General features: G+C 42.8%; 1 protein-coding gene across 5 annotated transcripts in view; it reads right to left on the reverse strand.

The window, feature by feature from the left end:
* Positions 1–22,088, reverse strand: part of smtnb (smoothelin b) — a 49,811-nt gene that overhangs the window by 1,933 nt on the left and 25,790 nt on the right. For 2 of the 5 annotated variants that reach the window (XM_086110989.1, XM_086110994.1), the window contains 14 exons: positions 21,111–21,207; positions 16,792–17,480; positions 15,762–15,804; positions 14,214–14,789; positions 12,741–12,817; positions 5,226–5,396; positions 4,898–4,973; positions 4,722–4,754; positions 3,986–4,165; positions 3,808–3,870; positions 3,622–3,694; positions 2,659–2,835; positions 2,454–2,580; positions 2,138–2,289 (listed from right to left, as the gene is read on the reverse strand). In XM_086110989.1, coding sequence (XP_085967115.1) covers positions 2,138–2,289; positions 2,454–2,580; positions 2,659–2,835; positions 3,622–3,694; positions 3,808–3,870; positions 3,986–4,165; positions 4,722–4,754; positions 4,898–4,973; positions 5,226–5,396; positions 12,741–12,817; positions 14,214–14,789; positions 15,762–15,804; positions 16,792–17,480; positions 21,111–21,207 — 2,534 coding nt within the window. Of the gene's footprint in view, positions 1–215; positions 395–2,137; positions 2,290–2,453; positions 2,581–2,658; positions 2,836–3,621; positions 3,695–3,807; positions 3,871–3,985; positions 4,166–4,721; positions 4,755–4,897; positions 4,974–5,225; positions 5,397–12,740; positions 12,818–14,213; positions 14,790–15,761; positions 15,805–16,791; positions 17,481–21,110; positions 21,208–22,088 lie in introns of all 5 variants that reach the window. The other 3 variants (XM_086110990.1, XM_086110992.1, XM_086110991.1) reach the window with 3 other exon arrangements.

A 22,088-nucleotide genomic window follows, 5' to 3' on the forward strand; every position in this document is an offset into this window, starting at 1 on the left:
GGCTGTCCTGCCTGTTTTAGAGGTTTCACTCCTTCGATCATGTGATTCAAATGATCAGGTTCGTTATCAAGCTTCTACAGAGCTTGCTGATGAGCTGATCAGTTGTGTTGAGGAGAGACACTTCCAAAACGGGCAGGAAAGCGGCACTCTCGGACCGGACTTACCAACCCTTGGTCGAGAAGAACCACAGTGAGGCTTCCTTTTCCCTCTCTCACCATGGGTTCGCTTTTAGGCTCGGATGAGCCTTTAGGATGAGTTTTTGGTTTTAACCAGGCCCTTGGTCACCAGACCTCTGTAGAACTCCTGCAGGTATGTGTACACACACTTCCAATCAGGCTCGCGCATCTTCACCATGTCATCCACATCCAGCAGCTGCGGACAGTCCACTAGTTTCCTGCGCCCGGAAAGAATCGGGAAGGAGGACACAGACAAAGAGGAGGAGGCAAACAATAGAAGGAATGGAGAGAAAATGAGATGAAAGAAGAGGACAACAACAGGTGGGAAAGACATGAAGGAGATAACGCAAATAATGCAGTGAGCAGCCATAATACAGATTCAGTGGACAGAGACAGCAGAGAGACAAACAAACAAACATTACATTGGCAGTGTTCACACAAGTGGCAATGTGTTGACATGCTTCTTAAACATCATGATACATCATACATATGTGGCATAGGATACACAAGAGACATACAACAAAACTGTCAAATGAGCGTCAGGCGATGCTCATTTAGCCTTTTTTTTTTCATTAGAACAATCCGACTATTCATAGTAAGGTGAAACACGTGTATGTGCGAAGTGTGCGTGTGTGTGACTCCAAATAACCACAAAAAAACAAGTGGGCTCAGTGCATGTGAAGAGTGCACATTCACACACAAGCACACAGGTGGTGACTGTGGTCAGGTGACGGTCCATAAACCACGAACCAGTGTGGGCATGGTGCACTTGGGTGACATCACAGGTATAGTATGATGACAGGAGAAATTAAAATGAGCGTGGGTAGAGGAGAAAAAAGAAGGGAGACGATATTGCATGGCTGATGGGGGGGGACCAATTTTTTTTTGGGGGGGGGGGGGTTGCCTACAGATCTGTGGTTTAGAAAGGAGATGAGAGTACAAGAGCCGTGGTAATCAGTCTTATATTAACCCTTTCATGCACGCTGTAAGCTGATAAACTGATAAGCTGTCCACTGTAGTAACCGCTGTCCCTGAAAGGGTTAATATCATTTAATATTTTTTATTTGATTATTTCAATTATACCCATTTTGAGTTATTTTATAACTTGCTTCTGTATGAGTCCGTTGTTTATGACCAAGTTCAGTCCCTGCAACAGCAATGTAACACAAATTTGTACAGAAGTCATACTGTGCTGTAGTCGTAGGACCATGTGCTAATGCAATAAAGTCAGAACAAGCAAACAAAACAATAAGTTAGAAGCATGCCTTCTTAAGACATGTACTGATGTATTTGGCTGCAGCTGTGCAAACTAGCTCGTACGCCATTCATAACCCCAAAAGGTCATAATTGTAATGACTCAAACCACTTCGTGGCTTAAAAACACTTAGTCATAAATATAAAACAATCAAATGAAAAAAGCCGTACTCGAGTGTCCTTTCTCATTCCATGTGACAGTTCGTAGCCTTGGAATGCCATGACGGGACTGTCGTAAACTGAGGACACCGTGTATGAAAAAGGAATTCTATTCAAATGCGTAAAAAGGGCATTGCACTGCATTGGCATTTTAATGCATTTTCCATTCAATTTCAAAATATCAAAACATTGTCTGAAACGTTTGTTTCTAGGTCCCTCGCTTGCGTAGCTAAATAAGGTAAAACGCATCTCTCAATTGAATGCAGAGCAGTTCTATACCACTGCAAGTCGCAAACCTAGACATGTTAAATGACTATATCTCTGATTGTAATTAATATCGCTCTTGCATTAGCTTATCAGACTGTGCAGATGTAACTGATCTCATGGCCCATGAGTGCATATATTAGTTGTAGATCCAAGTTCTGCTGTCCATAAGGCTGAATTGGGTGAGCATACTGTACATGGTCTATCCATGTCAGAAAGTTCAAAAGCGCTGAAGTGGTGAATCACCAGCGACTGAGTCAACCTAGTCACATGTTTGAACTTACTCTGCATTGCTGAAGGCCACCTCAAAGTTATGCCTGCGGTTGCTGGGACTCAGGGAGCTGTAGTCGAAGGCCTCTGGAAAGAAGTTGTGTACCAGGGCGCAGAATGCCATGCCGTTGCTCCAGCTCGATGAAAAGTTTTGTATATCCACATGCTGATCGGGGAGAGGAAAACAAAAAAAAAAAAGCGAGTTAAGTGATGGAAACATTCCCTGGCTAGTTAGATATTATCCCGGCCGAGGGCGCATTAGCAGGTTCAGATCAACTTTTAATGGGTGGCATGAAAGCAGAGTGGTGAGCACGTGGCTGGGATGCGCACCTCATATGAGCGAGTCTTGGCACGGCACCAGTCGAGCAGCATCTGCTTGATGGAGTTAGCGTTGGGTACACCAAAGCTGGTGGAACGCTGAACCTTGTTTACTTTGGAGACCACCTGATGTCCCGGGCTTAAAGAGGAGAGTTGATGTCAATACTTGCTTGTTCTTTCCTTTTTTTGGTTAGTCCATCTCAGTGTTTATGCTCACCCGCCTCCCTCCTTCTCCAGCTTCTCTATCATGGCTTTGCGGGCCTGCATGGCCGAGGTCTTGGGCAAAGTCTGCGCCCTCATCAGCTCCTTGCGTCTCTCGGCCTGCCTTCGCTCCACCGCGGCCAACCCGCCACTGCGAGACGACGACGACGACTCGTCCTCGCGATCAAACACACTGAAATTATCAAATGCATAACACTTCAGTCGGAAAAGAACACAAAGTGTTTGTAAAAACGCATGGTGACTGACAACCGCATTGTAGCCCCGTGGGCATCCCCAAATAGTTTTTACTGTATATGCAGTTATGCGCAAAAGTACTCATAGCTTGGGCAAGTTAATTTCAAACTGCTGAGTGGCCTTTTGGATGAAAATGATGATGATTATTTTTTACAATTAGGAAATTATTCAGTAGCAGATCTTATCACACAATTTTCACCAAACAATTATTAGAATTTTAACCATTCTAAAGGGACAAGTTAATTTCTGTCAGTATCTACTGCATTCTAATCAAGTATTCCCTATCTGCTTGCAGTATTGGATATGCCTTAATTAACGGTGGAGATATGTCTGGTCAGAGTTTTTGTCAATAATTCAAAACTAATTTCATTAAAGTACCTTCACTTAACTTACTGTGGCACTTGTGACAATTACTTGTGAAGGATACCCAGTCAAGAAATAAAAATTCACATGAGCCATTTATTGTGGATATAAATAATTTTGTCAGTCATATAAAAATGAGGTTGCAATAGATCAAACTGTTTTGAATGATGTGAAATCTTTGAGAGAAAAAAATGTCACAACCTAATTTAAATTGAATGTCTTTTTGGCCCATGTTCCAATCTCAAGTACCGGTACCCAAATTTGCACATGTAAAAATAAAGTGTATTTTGGGAAACTAAAACCACGAATTCCATGTAACCACTGGTGAGATAATATTGTGCAAAAGGCTTAAACAACTCACCTGCCTACTTTTTTGCTTGTATTAGAGGAGGATGAAGACGTATAGCTGTATGACTTAGACTGGACCGTCCCTCCTAAAATGTAGAGAGAAGCATGTTAGTAGAACACTCAAGCAAAACATGCAGTGTAGAGTACAGGTAATGATGGGTGGAATTGATTAGAAGGTGGGAAAGAAGCAACAACTCACTGTCTGTTTTCTGCACATAACTGGCCTCAAACACAGTGCTGCGAGATGACCTGCTGCCGTCATCTAAGCACACACATTGATATTAGATAGTTGGCATCGGCAGCTCGTATATTCTCAACAGGCTGAATAAAATGCCTTATTTTCGGGAGGTTTGGAAAAAGCAAAATGACAAAAATACCGGACTGAGCAAAGCGGTCTGTCTTGGTAACTTGACTAAGTGTGGAGCCATCTGCAGACTTCTCCACCTTCCTCATCACCACTTCTCCCGCTCCGACTCCAGTGCGACTTTTGTTAGAACGCTCGTCTCGCTGCTGCCGGAGCTCCTGCAGACGGGTCTCACGTTCTTTTTCTCTCTGATCTGGATAAGAAGGGGAATAGATGGAACAAAGGGGGTGGGGGGAGATGGAGAGAGGAGATGCAGTGTCATCAATGGACAAAAAGAGAGGGAGACACGATGCATATGAAAAACCTGTTACTTCCACAATTAAGGATAAATAGGCTTCCGAGGGAAAGTGCATGAAGACTTCTGTCGAGTGCAATGTAAAAACAAACAGTGACCAAAGAACGAGAACAAATCTATTTTGAAGTACCAAATGATTTAGACCTTCCAACTTTTACAGTTATGACTATTAAGAATGAGTGCATCATGCACTTACAATTTTATAGATCAGTTAACTCAGCTGCATGAATGAAGTTGACGCGTGAATTTTTAGAACACCTGTTGTGATGATTGCCAAACACTGTTCTCAAACAAAAATATAAAAACATGCATCAAACTATCGTCTTGCCTTTGCCAACACACAGATGTATTCCATTCCAAGTGTTGGACAACGGTGCTATAGTGCAAACACACGCAAAATGGAAAATGCAAGCATATGAGCTAATAAACCGCACTGCAAGCCAACCTGTCCTACCTATTTCCTCTTGAGTGCACCCCAGCATGGCCTCTGAGAGCAGAGTGAGTGGAAATATAGAACTTGTTTACAATGAACAACCCATTCGTGCCTTTGTGACTTTTAGAGGTTTGCATTTTAGAGGCATTGTCTACTCGGCTATGATAGATATCATAGATTAGTTTTGCTTTTGTTACCTCTCTTTTTTTTGCGAAGGTCCCTCATGGCTGCACGGATCATTTTCCTTTCCTCAAAATCTTTGGACTCATCAAGCTGTTGGAAGAGTTACAAAGAGTAACAATGAGAGGCTAGTCCTTCCACACAATCGGGGTCACAACTGTTTACGCATGCTGTTCCGATGATAATAAAGTGCCAACACGCAGCAACAGGCTGTGAATTTTCCAAATATAACCAGCTGACAAGATTTACTGCACATACGCGAACTCTGCGCATGTCTGTAGCTGTTGTATTGGTCACCAAGTGGTTGTATAAATCATTTAGAATCATAACTTGGGTGTGAAGTACCATTTTGTCGAGGAGCTCTTCATCCTCTATAGCAGCCAACTGGTCAGCAGTCAGTTTTCCGGGAGACTCCTCAGCATTGGCCTGGATTGTGGAACCATTTGGGATGTGCACTTGGACCGACGGCCCGGATGAAAACACCGGCTCTGAGGCAGCGACGGGCTCGGTCTCCATCTACACCAGACAAAATAAAAGGCAATAAGAGCGAGAACAAAAACATGCAGAATAAGGGGTGTTTGTTATTTATCGTGAGATTGCTAAACTGTGACCATAGTTGGATACAATGCGAATCTCCAAGTCTGAATCACAGACTAAGTTTCAGCATTATGAGACCAGGGTGATGTTAAGAAAACACATTCAAAGTTTGTTGACATTTACGAAGTAATAGGCACAGAAGGATTTAGGTGAACACCATAATAGGCCTGAATCAGGGAACTTGGTTTCAAAGCCCACATCTTTCCCTCCTAATAATCTTCTCTTCTCGGACAAAGACTGCCCACTCCACATAGCTCATTATTCCTTCCACCCCCTGCTCCATCGGGCCATGGCAGAAAGAGAGGTAATAGTCACTTGTTCATTAAGTGTGACTGACATTGGCTTTGTTAAATGTGACTGAGCAGCCGGGAACCGACTGTTTATGTCACACCATTAGACACTGGAGAACATGCGCCAATTTTATGGAAGATTGAAAGGTTGTACTAATAAAGTAAAAATCATGATGAAAAAAACATTCTGTCCACCAAACAAATAATTTAAAAGCAGATCACAAAAAAAAGTCATAGTCGTAATATGACAAAATTACACCTTACCCTACCATACATGCAAGTACAACAACTAAATACACCAGTCATTGGTGACTAAAGTAAATGTACCTCTAAATTAACCTGATGAAGTTTTATGTACAATAAATTGTGTACTTTTTGGAAGTTGGAACATTGTGGGAAGCATTTGAGATGATGAAAGTACTTTCACGCAGTTGTTTAGAGAGGGAAACGCCTTAGGGGTATACCAAAATATCTCCAGCGACCATGAATCCTAAACAAAACACCTCTCAAAATGTTCACATGGCGCTGAATTCCTGTGGAAGACCACTGTAGCTGCGGCCACTGTGCTTTTGCCATAATCAGGTCCAGGTCCAGATATAGCTCAGACAGCTGTCTCCATCCCGGTCCACCACTCTTCTAGGAAGACCTCGGCCTGACCAGGTCTCCCCAGAGGGGGACGAAGGCAAGACAAGCCTGTATTACATGATCACTGTTGAGCAAATCTTCGTGAACTTGTGGCCCCTGGGACTGGGTGGAAAAAAAGTCACTTGACTGACAAAGAATGTTTGGAGTTGCAGCACGGCCAAACAAGGCCTCTGAGTTTCGCAAAGACAGAATGTGTGTGGGCCTGCGGGGGGTGGGAGAAAAAAAAATCTAAGAGCCTTTGTGCATAAGTCATGTTTAAGACAATTTGCAAACTCAGTGTCTAAGGTTTTTGGTGTTGTTGTGGAGAAAGAGTTGAGGCCAATTGATCAGATTAATGGTTAATTTTTAAATCAGTTCTCTCTAAGGCCATCATCTGTCCAGGACCATCAATTATGTATTCGGTAGCATCAATCAGATCCACCAATTATACCGTGTATAGCCAAACACACCGGTCACAATGGGTCATTTGAGGGATATGACAGTGTTAGCTCACTCCCCGTAAAAGACAAACAGTCCATGATAATCAAATATCTATGGCATTTAGAATTTGAACTAGCTTTGGGGTGGAACAAAACCATTCTGCAGGGTTAAGTCCAATTTCAGGCCTTGGGTAGAAGTCCCACCTGTCATCTTCACCCATTATCCACACAAGAACAAAACAACACTCATTAAAGTGGAAGCCAACCCAAAAGATTTCTTTACAATCAGAAACTCTTTGTGCCCCCACGAGTCCAAACACGGCATTCAGATTAATGTTGTGTTTGTGGAATACAAGTTAAGCAGTCAAATCCAGACGTTTTTGTCCATCTCAGAGGGTGGATATTTTGTCATTTGCTGTTCACTGAAAATTACATCACAGTTGCTCAGGACTCCAGTAGCAATCAATCATGGCTTGGCTTTAGAAAAGAAGAGAGCCGTGCTTGGTCGTTACCTGAGCTCAGAACAACTGTTACGTAATTTGCAATTGACAGAAAGTGGCAAAATGGCGGCCCCCTGAGATGGCTAAAACAGGTGGATTTCACTGCTTAACTCAAATTCCAGAAATGCAACATTAATCTGAATGCCATGTTTGGGCTAGTGGAGGCGCATAAAACATATTACTGTCAAGAATATTTTTGGGTTGACTTCCCCTTTAAACCAACATATTAAAAAGAGGTCATAATCAGAACCATAATACGTGTACTACCATGCTGCTGTTCCATGAAATGTTTCCCATTAGGGCGGGAGCAGAGAGAGAGCGGCAAGACGCAAAGGCTGGAGGGTGAGAGACTGGCGCTGGCTCAAGTTCCAAAGTTGGTTGTGCCTCTGTGCATTCTGAAGCCGAGCCCAGGTCCTGGGTTGTTGATTTCCTTTCCTGGGGTTCAACAGGTGGAGCGTCCCCAGTTGAATTATCAAAGTTTTCCTCATGGGTTGTATGAAGCGTTGCATTTGGTGTTGTGCAAGCATGGGAATCGCTCAATGGAGAATTGGATGGGTTGTCTGAGATGACTTGCGCTAAAGCATCAGGAAGCCCCATCGCTTTGCAAAGTGTCTCTACTTGCATCACCAACCTCTCCTGTTGACTCCTCAGCCTCAAGTTCTCCTCTTGCAAACTAGACAGCGCCTGGGCCAGAGGCATCATCTGAATTCCTGCCTGCGCCAGCTGTGAATCCACTTGCTTTTGAAATGACTTGAGGTCACCGTGGATCTCCTCCACCACACATCTCAGCGCCAATTCAAAATTCCCCTGACTGAACTGCTCTTCTTCATCCTCCTGTTGTGAAAGCAGATCTCCAATGACCTCCTCTAGGCCAGATGCAGAACAAGCACTATCTGGGCTGCCTAGTGCCTCTGGACCCTCTGGGGCTGGTAGGAAATCCAAATTAACACCGGGCATTGTCACAATTGGCGTAACTGGCTGCAAAGATGTACGAATACCCCAATGTTCAGCTCTTCATGAATTTTAAACTCTGTTCTCAAATTAAAACGTCATGCAGCTACTAGTTTTAATAAAATTAAATCAGCCAACAAGTGTTCTCTCTTGCAGTCCTTTTCTAGGACCTGTCAAACAACACGTGCTCTTTATACACCCCACACGCCACCCCTCTTTACTGACCCAAACCGTGCCAACCAATGAGCATGCAAGGAATCCCACTGCCAAGGCAACAGGCGTTCCATCCCCTTTTTCCAGGTGCCACAGACATGTCTCTTTATCTCTGGCTCGTACATGATTCCATTGCGCCAGTCAGCTGCGGGGCAATGGTGGATACTTCAGAGGGCGCAATCATATATCAATTTCAAAAACAAACAAACAAAAAACAGCACAAGGCTTCACGCTTCCATTGGAAGACAGACATGATTTGGCTGAAGATAGTTCATTGTGAGTTACACAAGTCTTTTAGTCTCCTTGAGATTGCTTGTTTGACTGTGGTTAAGGAACATCCGCGTGGTTGTTTTTACAAGACAATGCATCTTTATTTATAGATCGCTTTCACAAGAGCTGCAGCTGTAACAAAGCGCTTTTTGGACTAAAAGACTGGCGGTCCACTGAATGTTAGCTTGAACTTGATCTCTTATTACATTTTTTCCAAGAATGTTTTGTTTAACATTTGAACACAAGCAACACAGGTCGAGATACTGCACACATGCTGCCTCGTATTCTTGAGTATGTTCACATTTACAGAGTCCAGTGCATTGTGGGTTTGCGAGAGAGTTGTTTATCCATTAAATGTTTCTGGATTATGTTAGTCCATTTGCACGTGACAAGTGGAACATCAGCATGATATCTATCTAGCTATCTGTAACCAAAATGATATGACTGAAATTACAGTACATTTCGTCACAAAAATGAGATTAGAAAATTGCCACGCTCTTACACTTTAAATGCGGAATATTTTGAGTGAACTCGTAATCTTGAATTTGATCTTCTCTCCTTCATGTTGCTTTGTTTCTTTATAATGCCATTGTTTTCGTTTCTTTTTCAATTGCTGCCATGAACTGGACTGGTGCTCACCAGTCCAATTCATGGCAGCAACATCACACTTTCATTGTGGAAACATTTATCAAAACAAACGAATCTGTAACTGCAACACAACGAGCGTTCAGTTTGCACTTCAATCTTGGTAGACATGACCAGCTCGAAAGACAATTTTGTTATTGATTACCAACTTCAAAGCTACTGGATCCGCATTGAAACGAAAATCTACCGGCCGACCTCGCACGGCCAGAACTCGGCTTGATTTTTAAAACATAACGAAACAGAATGGCATTAGATGTACTTTTAAAAAATAAAAACACTTTTTTGTTTCTTTACTTGATTTGCCTTTTATTTAACCAACAAATGTGTCAGATCATTTTGCCTGACCCTGTATAAACGCTGACTGCTGTATTCCTAAAAATAATGCCGTGTACTATAGCACCCCATAAAGCACAGAAATAAAGGCATGCAGTGAACAAAGAAATATTAAACCAGAGCAAGTATAAAACGGAAGGAAATCACAATGCCTGAGGGCAAGTAGGGGTATAAAAGTTTGCAGTTAGCCCCCACTCTGCAAAGCAGACCATCATCTGCAATGTACACTATGTGAAGCAGTTGGTCAAACACAGTGTGACATGGCTCGGCGGTATTTTAACAATGGTGTCATCATCACACTGCAAATCTACGACAATCCATCACTGACTGTGGGCCACTGGGGTGCAAGCAGCAAGTTACGCTTATGAGCTGGGACTCAACAGTTATCTCTGTGACGATGACACAGACTGTGACTGGGCTGTCATCACTCTGCTTCTATTATATTGGTGCTCAAGGACGAGTGCAGGGGGAGGAGCAGGAACAGCTGTGACGACAGACTGTAAGGAATTAATATCCAGCATCGGAAAACGCCTGATTGAATGGTCCCGTGGCCATTTTGACCTCATCCCTATTAATCTTATATTATTTGTAATATTGTATTATCTATAATGAGGGCAACTCCAAAGCTGCGTGCAGCAAGTGCAAGGTTTGTTGCTTTTGAAACTTTCTGAAATTCTGGGCTCTGGAAACGCATTCTCTCGCAGTTCTAATTTTTACACAATATTTATCTACAGTAGGTTGCGATGTAACTTTTATGGACATAGGACATTGATTTTAAGAAGAAAATTTGTGTGGCTAAATAGCGCCGGCAATTGGGCAATTACAATATAATATTATCAAGCACAATAATCTAAACAGTGTAAGAATTATTTTCATCCAAATTTTCTTGAGATGGGCAGACGTCCATATGTTAGAGAAAGCAAAGAGGCAACGCTGCCTCTGGCCACAGCTGTCACCAATATAAGAGCAATAAAAATACAACGGAGGAAATAGTGGAGGTTTTTGTCAGTGGACCACCGAGGAGAAGCCAAGACCACACAAACAGATCAAAGAGTGAGACTATACGGTGATGTGGCCAGCGATAAAAATTAGACAACTCATCTGTAAATCCTTGCTAAGATGTAGCATACTGCTTAAAAAGTAACAAAAATAAAATAGACTGATATTTTTTTCTCTCTCTCATATTTTCTGATGCATCAGGGATATTCACACAGAGCTACTTCAGTACACCTACACGTAAGGCTTTCACTATTGTATAGTTTTAGAATAGCTGATTCAATCAAACAATCGGATATGAATCATTTTGTAACAAAGTTAATTGTACACTTCTGAGGTCATACATTGATTCTGATTCAGTTACGAGTCTGGTTTGTAATCTGTCAGAAAATTGGTAAAAATGTTAATCATCATTTTCCAAAATAAAAGCAAATGTCTTACTGTATTTTGATTACACAACTGGTCTGCTTTCATGAAGGACTACAGAAATCAGAGAATATTTACTGTTGAGACGATGAAATATGAAAGGATTTGGCCAATTTTAACTTAAGACTCATAATAATTAATCGAATAATTTGATTGATTAATTTTGGCACCTTTACCTGCACAGTCTAAAGAGATTTAGTACAATTGCGGTATAAAAACAAAAATATTGTTAAATCATCAACTCCGTGTTAAGAGTCAGCCAAAATTATGTGACGGTAAAAAATTTCCTACAGCTCTGTATTGGATGATCCGTATTGAACGTAGTGTTTTTAAAATGAAAATAAATTGGCAAACACAAAATTAAACTGTTTTAAGATGCCTGCGTTAAACCAAATGACAAAAACGGACTTCTTGACATCCATGTTCAACTGATACAACAATGATGGCACTGTTGTGACTCGTCACTTATAAACGGGTGCGTCGTGGTACATGCATGCAGTCATCCGTGGTGCGCGACACTTTCTGGCCATCGGTAATGTCAGTGGTTCAAAGGAACCTGGGGTGAAACAAACTTGCAACCAAAGCAATAATTTCGGCCAAAATACTGATTGAGGAGTGACCTATAGGTTGCTGGATATACGTCGTGATGTTGTAGGTGGTTTAAATATTTGGTAACACTTACCTAAATTGCACATATCCTTAAAAAAAAAAAGTAAGAGGTTACCTGCATGTTAGGTTGATGTGCTCAGGTATCTCAGTCTCATTCCCAACAAAATGCTACTTTCTTCTGAAACACCGATGAAGTGTCTTAGTTCATACCTGTCTCAGTGAGGCTCTAACTGATGGGCATGCTCTCATTCCCAACACCTTATATCAAGCCTGGAGCCCCATAGAGGCTCCTCCTAGCCACAATTAACCAACTCCCTGATCCCAAGACATTATGTCTGCCCTCACCAGTGCCATTAAAGAGTAGGCAAGACCCACCTCCCTCCCCTCAGTTCATCAAAACACTTCCTTTCTTGGAGGGCAGTGAAGGTTACGAAGGCAACAAATTGGATTTTAACCCCACACTGAACAGCGATAACCGTCGAACACCAGTCACTCTCCTCCATCAGCAGTCATCTCCAGATGCTTCCCAAAAGAGATGCATCTTATGCGTGGCCAAATAAAGACGAAATGGAACAACTTGTCTTTCGGTGTGATGGATGATAGTCAGATGTGACTTAACTAGCACTTCCTCGATAGATCTCAGTGGGCATTTCCTTGGTGTGAGAAAAGGAGGAATGCCCTGAGCACCACCTCCTCCTTTGCTCTCCTTAACATACCCTAGAAGGAAAGATGTGACTGGCTACCCTCGCTGTATTTGATAAACACCGCTCTTCCCTCTGCTTCCCTTACTCTGTCTGGTTTTCACAGAACAGACATGCCTGCTTCCTTTATAGGGGATTTCTGTTGCAGAGAAACTCTGCAGATTCATTTGAACAAAATAACCCCAACGGAGAAAGTGCTTTGCATATTTTGATCAGCCCTGTAGAGCCTCAGTGATGACTTACAATTAATTCCCAAAGCCAGTACCTTAATCGAGGATCCAGAAGAGATGCTGGCAGATGTGGTGATCTTGAATGGTGCGGGTCTGAGGCCAAGAGTCAGCTCTGATGTAGACAGAGATTCACATTTTAGGGTTTGGACATAAGGAAGGCCCTGCTATATATTTATGCATGCTCTGGGCTCGCCATTAGTCTGTTACATAAGATGCCAGACCGTGATAAAAATAAGACCCTCATCGTACATGACGCATGAAAGAAATATGTACATGACACTAATTTTCACATATATAAATTTTTGAGTGTTCATATGCATCACACCCCTCCTCCCCCAACCAATCAAGAGACGTTTGATCACGATGTACCCAAGACTTGAAGAATGTTTGGGTGGGAGAACAGGAGACACAAATTGAAGTAAATAAGAGTTTGCGGGTGGGGGGCAAACAAGCAAGCAGCATAGTAAGGGCACCGAATACATCCTAAAGGAAGTCGAGGGTGCACAATAAATGCACAGGTCCTGCCTGACCGACTGAAATGAATTGTTTGGGCTGGTGATCATGGCTGACAGGTTAAAGTAAAACTTACAATGCCTTGTTGTTTGGATGTACTGTTAAAAGATATCACGTCAATTTTGCATCTGAAAGAAACGCATACATTCCTCCCAGCTGACAATCACTGTGCATCTTAAACATTGCTCTTAACATACAGACTGCTTTTATCACTACTAAGATCCTAATGACAAATTAAGCCCCTAAATCAAATTACAAACACCAAAAATGAGATTTAAAAAGGCCTCTACACTGTATACTAACTACAACATGTTCGGTGGCAGTTAAAACATGACAGCATGGTTGTTCGATGAATGCAAATTTACATGAACATTTTCCAAAAACAACTCTATAGTGTATCCTGTTCGAGCACACAGAAAAGATGAGATTGGAAATGAAAATCAGAGCCTAAAACCGAAAGAGTGCATCCTATAATGTTTTAGGTAAATATATCTTGTAAGTAATAGATGGAATAAATTCTATAAGGTGCAATGGACTGTAAATAGCTTAAAGGAAACCTCCAATTCACCCCTCAGACTTCTCGACTTTGAAAGCGAATCACACAGCACACAAAGCAGCGCATTGTGTTGGTTTACAAAGTCTGTTCTATCCTACTACTCAGTCTGGTTGGAGAGGGACAGTTTTTCTGTCCCTTGTGCTGATATACTTTCTGTGGTCAACCTCTGACCTCACCCACTCAACAAGGCCCCTCTATAACAAGCACCCTTTAGAACGAGCGTGCTTCTTCATATTCAGTAGTATGACGAAACGCTTTGTCATCACCCCACGTGTGACTTGTAACTGGTGCTTGTCACTTTCCACAGCTCGGGGAGTTGGAGGCCTGCTTCTGATGTGCAAAAGAGTAAATAACAGCTGCTGCCAAACAACAATGCTTTAATTATCAAAATGCTACCTAAACTGGAATCAAAGTGTTTCCTGTTGCTAACATGCCCTACCTGTTCTCTGCCCCAGTGCATTAGCAGTGACGCGTGGGGACATGTTGCTGATGGGGACAATGTTGCCCCTCTGGGACGAAGATGTCGTACGACCATCCTTGATCTCAATGGTGAGGAATGTCTTCATGTCTGGGTCTGCTTCTTGGGTGTTCTGCTGCCCAGCTCCTCTCCCTGGGGTCTGGTCTTCCTTTGACTCCCTCAAGACGAGCTCACTCTTCTCGGCCGGGTGCGTCGTACCACCCATGGCCTGCTGGGATTGGTCGGTTGAAGGCAGAGGTTTGTTAGCCACACCTCTGAGTTGAGGTGTGGCCTGACTCTTGGATGCAGCAGAGGTGTTCGCTGCGGTGTCTGCGCGCGCCCATGCTGGCCTGTTGCCAGAAGTGATGAGGGATGTTGCAGTGGGAGTCAACAGCTCCGCAGCTCTGGAGAAGTTTGTCTGGCCACTGCTGCTTAAGGGAGCCTTCTTCAAAGCTGGGGAAATTATGTTCTGACTGGCCTCATTGAACTTGCGCATCCGATCCCGAACGGAGTTGGTGCGCTTGGACTGATCCAGCGGAAGATCTTTCTTCTCAGGTGCTGTGAATTTAAACAGGAGTGAAGCTGTAATTCTTTCATCTGAATGCACCACATTGACTGTCATTCTGATATCTTAGAACGTGGTCATAATATTGTCGCTGTATGTTTGTTTTATGGTCTAGCCTCGACATGAAGAGTATTACGCGAAGTGAGAGTATAAAATGGTGTCATCATTAACCACATATTATAAATTCTCATCGATTACTATTGTGGCATGAGACAAAAAACAAAAAACCTATCATTCTCTTGGCTGATATCCATCACTGCATGGAATTAAACTATCACATACTGTACAATGCTGCATTGGGATGTGAGTTTAATTCATTATATGACCACACTCGTAACTTAGGTCTGTTGTATTTCAAATCTTTCCCCATTGAAATGTCAATCTGTTCCAGCGCCCCCCCCCCAAAAAAAAAAACAATGCAAAGAACTAAGCTGTTTGTGCATCATAATTCGTTGTTGATCCTTCTGGCGTGTGTGAATTGGCCACCGGGCAGCAGTGTAATGCAGTCACGCAGCTATGCAAAGGTGTTTCAATCAATTATTGCAAATGATACAGTACGTCTGCAGTAACGAGTTGTTTTTCGATAAAGAAAATATTGTTTTTCTACTTGTGGTGCTGTACCATTTGGTGTTCAAATATCTGCTGTAACACTGCCATATAAATGCTATTTATGTAGTAAACCAATATGTGTCGGCATTAAACTAGCTAACTTCAACCTCTTTTTGATTTTTTCTGACACTCTTTGTCAAACTGCTTTTTGTAAAGTGAGCTGAGTTGAGTTCACTGCCAAACAACATGCGTGTCTCAAATTTTTCCTTGAAAGTCAAAGTAAATAAATAATTACCGGTAGTCTTATATATATATATATATATATATATATATTTTTTTTAAACCCTGAAGTCGGGTTACACTTATCACAAGCCACCCATGCATAATGAGCAATTAGTTCATTTTTCTTTCCTTACCAGCATTCTTGCCATGAGTGAGGGTTTGATCACATGCTCTCATCTATATGAAGGAAACCAAAAACAGAACAGAGCCATCAGTGGAGAAGGGTGCAGAGAGTTGAAGTTAAATTGCAATAGATTAATAAACACACAGTGCTCTATTGTGGATTGAAGAGGCTTTTAAGTTGTTATGGATGGCTGTTGTTCAAGTTACCGGTACACATTATCTAACATAAAGTACAAAATTGACTGCTGGAGTTTTTATTACATAACACTTGTATTTTGAGTGAAGTTGCGGGGATCGGTTCTTTTTTTGGCTCCAGGGCCCCAGAGTGTTGACATTACATTCAGCCTTCGGAGCATCAGCCTAAATCGAAATGGACAGTTGAGGCTAGGCTTGGGTAAACACATTTGAAGAAGAAATCCTACACGAGAAGTAACATTTAACACTGATGATTGTGTCTTCTGTGCTTTTGGGTGAAGAGAGACAGAACAATGCCTTCTCCTCTCAAACAACAGGTGAGGTTCACAAACAACTGCTGACAGGAAGCAGAGCTACTCAGATGCAGATGTGTTTGATTGTGTAGCTGAGCAACAAAGGGATAAACAGGCCAGAACTGGATTTCAGCACAGTGCGCCTATGGGTGCCAATGTAACCTGGGTGTTACCGAAGTGCCGAGTGGGTGTCAGGGGGAAAGAAAGTGACAGCTCATAAACGCATGCTTTGTGACCAAATAGCGCCCTCTGGCGGTCTGATTTTGACAGTTACTGTCAATGACTCGACAGGGGAAAAAAAATCACTTTTTCACTCACACACAAAAGGTCTTAGTGAGTAAAATTACAATTTTACTGTACGTGAACGAACTACTCCGAGAACGCTCTTATTTCAGATCAAAGCCTTTCATTTCTTTTAGAAAGTTGTGACAGTTTATAGTCTCTTGAAGAGACGTGATATGTTTTGAGTTAGCATTTGAGGCTGTTATTTGTGTCTCCATTGAACATTATTACCAAATGACCACCAGAGCTGACAATATAGAATGTCATTTACCTTTTGTCTCAGGATGTCGTGCTTTTCCTCTTCAATACCATTGACCGGGGAAGTTTCAGGGGGTTTGCGAGACAGGGCCGATCCATCTGTAAGATCCTGGTTGACGAGGTGGTCATGGCTGGAAATAATGTGGAGGCTTCTGTTCTCACTTTCCGAGTCGGTACTGTGAGCTGAAACACTTGTGTCCACCTCCTCTTTATCTTCTGGACACTTCTCTTCAGAGAACATACTCACACTGTGATCTGATGTTCCAGAGTCAGTGCGGTTTCTTGACAAATCAATGCTGTCAAAACCTCCAGAACCAAGAGGGAGCCCGACACAAGAATCGGAGCCACCTGTCGCGACTGTCTGATTGATGCATGATTGGGATTCGATACTATGCTCTGACGTCCCAGAGTCTTGTCTGCTGCGCTGAGAGGAGCGCTGGCTTCTTTCTGAGGCTCCAGAATCTGAACGTGCTCTGTAGGTTGAGTTAAGGCTCTCTTCTGTCGTCACAGAATCCATATTGGATCTGGAAAGTAAAGAGGTCATGCTGCAGTCTGAAGCTGCAGAATCAGACCTCTGACGGTGAGACAGAACCAGGTCAGGCTCTGTGACCACTGCTTCTCTCTGTGGCTGGATCAGCAGAGGTGCAGAGCCATCCTCTTTCGCCAAATGGTCAAGAACGAGTACCATGCCGGAGTTGGAGCCTGCAACGCAGAAGATGAAGAGTGCAAAGTGGGTTTAGCGCAGGGATGTCAATGCTGTCGTTTGTAATCGGAAAATGCTTCCATACAACGACACAGATAACATTTCACCAGCCTGACATACCTTACCGGCGAGAAGCCATGTGACGATATCTAAACGTAAACACTGATAACAACACAATAAGAGGATGGCAATGGGTAGCGACAGTTTGTGGCCACCCCACAAAATGTGGTGGCCAGCTGTCAAGTGAATACTGAGTTTCACTTGCTGCCTCAAATTCTTATGTTTTTTCCAAATTGCAAAATGTTTCACCAGCATCGTGAATCTATGAACTACTCATAATTCTAGAGCCACTCCACAATGCTCTTCATTAACACACACACACACACACGCACACACATCTCTTTTGGGGAAAAAAGCGATTGTATGATCACGCATCTCTCCCTTCAGTTGTCCTGCTACAGTTTTATTTTAGAACTGAAATGTCTGACGCTACAGGCTACATTTAAGTGAAATGTGCGTGAAGAACGTAGAAGAAAGAAAAAACAAAAACAAAAAAAGAAAATAAAATACAGCGAGATGTTCAAAAGGCATGAATAAGTTGTTACTCTAAATAGTGAAAATTGTAACGGGTTGAAAAAAACAAGTCTGTTTTAATATGTTCTATGTGCCCCCACTAGTCTAAACATTGCATTCCTGATTAATAATGTGTTGGTGGAATATGATTTAAGCAGCAAAATCCATCTGTTTTTTTCCCCATTTCAGGAGGCAGCCATTTTGCCACTTGCTGTTGACTGAAAATGACATCACAGTTGCTCAGGGCTCAGGTAACCATTCAAGGCTCACCTGTTTTATAAATTTGTCATGTGACGTTTGCAAGTTGAGTCGTGATCGGTCGTTACCTTAGCGATGTCATTTTCAGTTGATAAGTTCCAAAATGACCACTCCCTGAGATAGATAAAAATATATTTTGCTACTTAATTCATATTCCACAAGCACAATATACAGTGTTTAGACAAGTGGTGGTTCATAGAACATATTAGTGTAAAGATTTTTTTTTTTTAATTATTTGACTACACCTTTGAGTATTCAATATTTCCTCTTTGTTTCACTGGATATTACGAGAAGTAACAGGTAGTATTGAAGTGACTGAAAAAGGGGGGAAATGACATACTTCCGGATACACACAGATCAAAGAGACACTGGGAAAGAAAATATCACCCAGGATCAGAGAGTTGACACGTGGAGACACGACGGGATGTCAGCATTTCCTCCTGACTAGCCTCTGTTCCAGAGATAGATTTGTCAGATTGTGTTGCGCATAAAAGAGGAGGAAGTGGAGCGATGAAGCAGGCAGTGCTGCTAAAAGGTAGGCCAACGTCAAGGAGGAAGTGAAATAGAGACAAGAGCTTTCATTCCCCTCCGTCTGAGCTCCTTCACCGTTCCCTCTCTCCTCAGGAAACCACACTCCAAACAACACAGCGGCGCCCACATCCTTTCTTCCTCTAAACACACAACAGTAGGTTTAATGGGGGAAATATCTGTGGCTGGGCACATTCCTGAGATGGAGAAACCAGATCAGACTCGAGTTATCAAGCAGCTGACTTTACCCCTACGAAGAAGTAATATGTATGCTTTCTATAGCCATTTGTTTGTTTTTGCTTGGTTGTTAGGTAAGTGGAGATGCAGTCCTACGATTCCCCCTTCCATTAACCTCGCAAGAAAAAGGCTCTTTTTTTAACGCATTCACATTACATTAGCAGTCTCCTATTATTAGAGTTGTTTAATTCATTAAATTGATTGACAAAGTACCGTGCCCAAAAAAACAACAACAACAAAAAAACACATGACACTGGAATACGTTGTCAATCCCGTACAATTTAGCTAGAATTCTATCTCCCACTGATTGTCCGGTTCACATTTGTGGCACTTCGAATACTTTACATTAGATATCAGCAGTGATACTGTATCTAATCGACTAATTTCCTCAATGAATTAAAGGTAGCGAGAAGCCAAGCATGTTGGTTACCCTGAGACGAGCGCACAATGTGCACCACGGCCGACTGAATTGGACACTCGTGTACAAACTAGTCACATACTCACAGATGTACATCTGGTAATTGACACTTATACACATACCAATTTGCTGCATAGGGGGCGGGGGGAGCGGGTAGTGGGAAAGCGATCTTACAAACCACAAACAAAATAGCACAGTTGTCAAGGAAGAAGTGGATTTCTATGGTCACTACATTATAAGAATATAATAATATGAAATGGCTGAGAAATAACACAGAGCGTGGATATATGAGGGGCTTTCATTGTTTTCAGTTATATTTATAACTAAGTGGTACGACTGTATTCACAGGCATCCATGGTGGGCAGAATATCAAGTGGTCATGCCAGACAAGGATATAATGGCTCCCGCTGAGTCTATACAAACATTTCATTTTCTAAATCATAGCCCTGGCAGTAAAAGTTACTATAGAGCACAATATGGCTGATCACATGGATGTATATTTAAAGCTTGTAAATACTGTCGAAGCTTTTTTTGTCTGAGAAGCATGGGAATGTGTTTTTATATTGTTTACAATTTCAAAGAATGTGCTTTTTACAGGCTCATCTCTCATTTTCACATACTTTTGCCCGGGGGAGGGGGGGGGGGGGCAACTAGCCACTCGGAAAACCACCGGCTCACACTGCCTACTCACTCCTGCCCCAACCACATAATGTTCTCTGTTTCTCCGTCTTTGTTGAGAAGTGCTTTTCACTGGTGGTCTTTTTTTGTTGTTGACACTAGTTTCACCCTGTCTTAAATTAGAAGGCGGGAATAAATCAGGAACATGAGGATATTTGCTGTGCCACATCAAGAAAACATGGGTGCTGTTCTGGTATCAACTTTATTTTTTTCGAGTTGTGGCTGCTGGGTTTCCCACTGTTGGTTCCTAAAACCCAGAGCCAAAATCCAGATCCATGAGAAGGACTCATGGATGAGGACAAATAGAATTGTATTATGGTTGTAGAGTAGGGAGTTAATTGTACACGAATAGCACTTGTGTCACGACTCAAGGATGATTACGCAGTAAATTACAATGTTTAATAAGGACAGTGATAAAAGAAGCTTTAGATGTAAATACTGTAAATACAGTATAACTAAGATATCAATGATCAGGTATAATTTAAAAAAAAATCTATTCAGTCTGCTCTGAAGGCCTGTATTTATGCCGTTTTTTAAATGGCCTCAACCGTTTACAGAAATTTCTTCACACTAAAGAGTCCAAAAAAATTTAAGCCGATGGCTTAAACGCCTCTGCACAGTTAATAAAGCTAGATGAAAGGTTTTAAAGATTCAAAGCTAATATGACTCTTTGACTGCCACCTGAGAAGAAACACTCTTTTAGCTGGCTGTTTTAACAAGCGTTTGAGAGGAAGTTGTATTTAACTGCCTTAATGTAGCCACGAGTTCACTGCACACACATGGTCAGTGTTTTCCTGCAAGTTATCAAAATTTGACCTTCAGGTGAATGTTTACAGCCTATACAAGGTTTTGTATAGCAACAATCACAGATGTGTGGGATGTGGAAAATGGATCCAAGTGTGAGGGTGTGCCCTATTTATAGAGAAGTAGTTCTCACCTAGTCTGTGCAGCTCTCGACTTTGGTTCGTCTGCTGGCCACGCAACTCTCGGATCTGAGATTTGATGTGGTCTTGTTCACAGTCCTGCTCTCGCCGCTGAAAAAAATGACAAAGATGATAAAACCCATCCATCCATCATCTACCGCTTATCCGGGGCCGGGTCGCGGGGGCAACAGCTTTAGCAGGGAAGCCCAGACTTCCCTCTCCCTAGCTACTTCTTCCAGCTCTCCCCGGGGGATCCCGAGACGTTCCCAGGCCAGCTGGGTGACAGTCTCTCCAGCGTGTCCTTGGTCTTCCTCGGGGTCTCCTCCCGGTGGGACATGCCCGGAACACCTCACCAGGGAGGCGCTCAGGAGGCATCCGAATCAGATGCCCAAGCCACCTCATCTGGCTCCTCTCGATGTGGAGGAGAAGCGGCTCGACTCTGAGCCCCTCCCGGATGACCGAGCTTCTCACCTTATCTCTAAGGAAGAGCCTGGACACCCTGCGGAGAAAACTCATTTCGGCCGCTTGTAACCGGGATCTCGTTCTTTCGGTCACGACCCATAGCTCGTGACCATAGATGAGGGTTGGAACGTAGATCGACAGGTAAATTGAGAGCTTCGCCCTTTGGCTCAGCTCCTTCTTCACCACGACACACCGATACAACGTCCGCATCACAGCAGACGCTGCACCGATCCGCCTGTCGATCTCTCGCTCCCTCCTGCCCCCACTCGTGAACAAGACCCCAAGATACTTGAACTCCTCCACTTGGGGCAAGATCTCCTCCCCGACCCGGAGGAGGCACTCCACCCTTTTCCGACTGAGGACCATGGTTTCAGATTTGGAGGTGCTGATCTTCATCCCAGCCGCTTCACACTCGGCTGCGAAACGCTCCAGTGAGAGTTGGAGAGCCCTGTTTGAAGGAGCCAACAGCACCACATCATCTGCAAAAAGCAGGGATGCAATACTGAGGCCCCCAAAACGGACCCCCTCAA

This window comes from Hippocampus guttulatus, chromosome 5 (genome assembly GCF_054856545.1).
Source record: "Hippocampus guttulatus isolate MCC_2025c chromosome 5, RoL_Hgut_1.0, whole genome shotgun sequence".
Lineage (NCBI taxonomy): Eukaryota > Metazoa > Chordata > Actinopteri > Syngnathiformes > Syngnathidae > Hippocampus > Hippocampus guttulatus.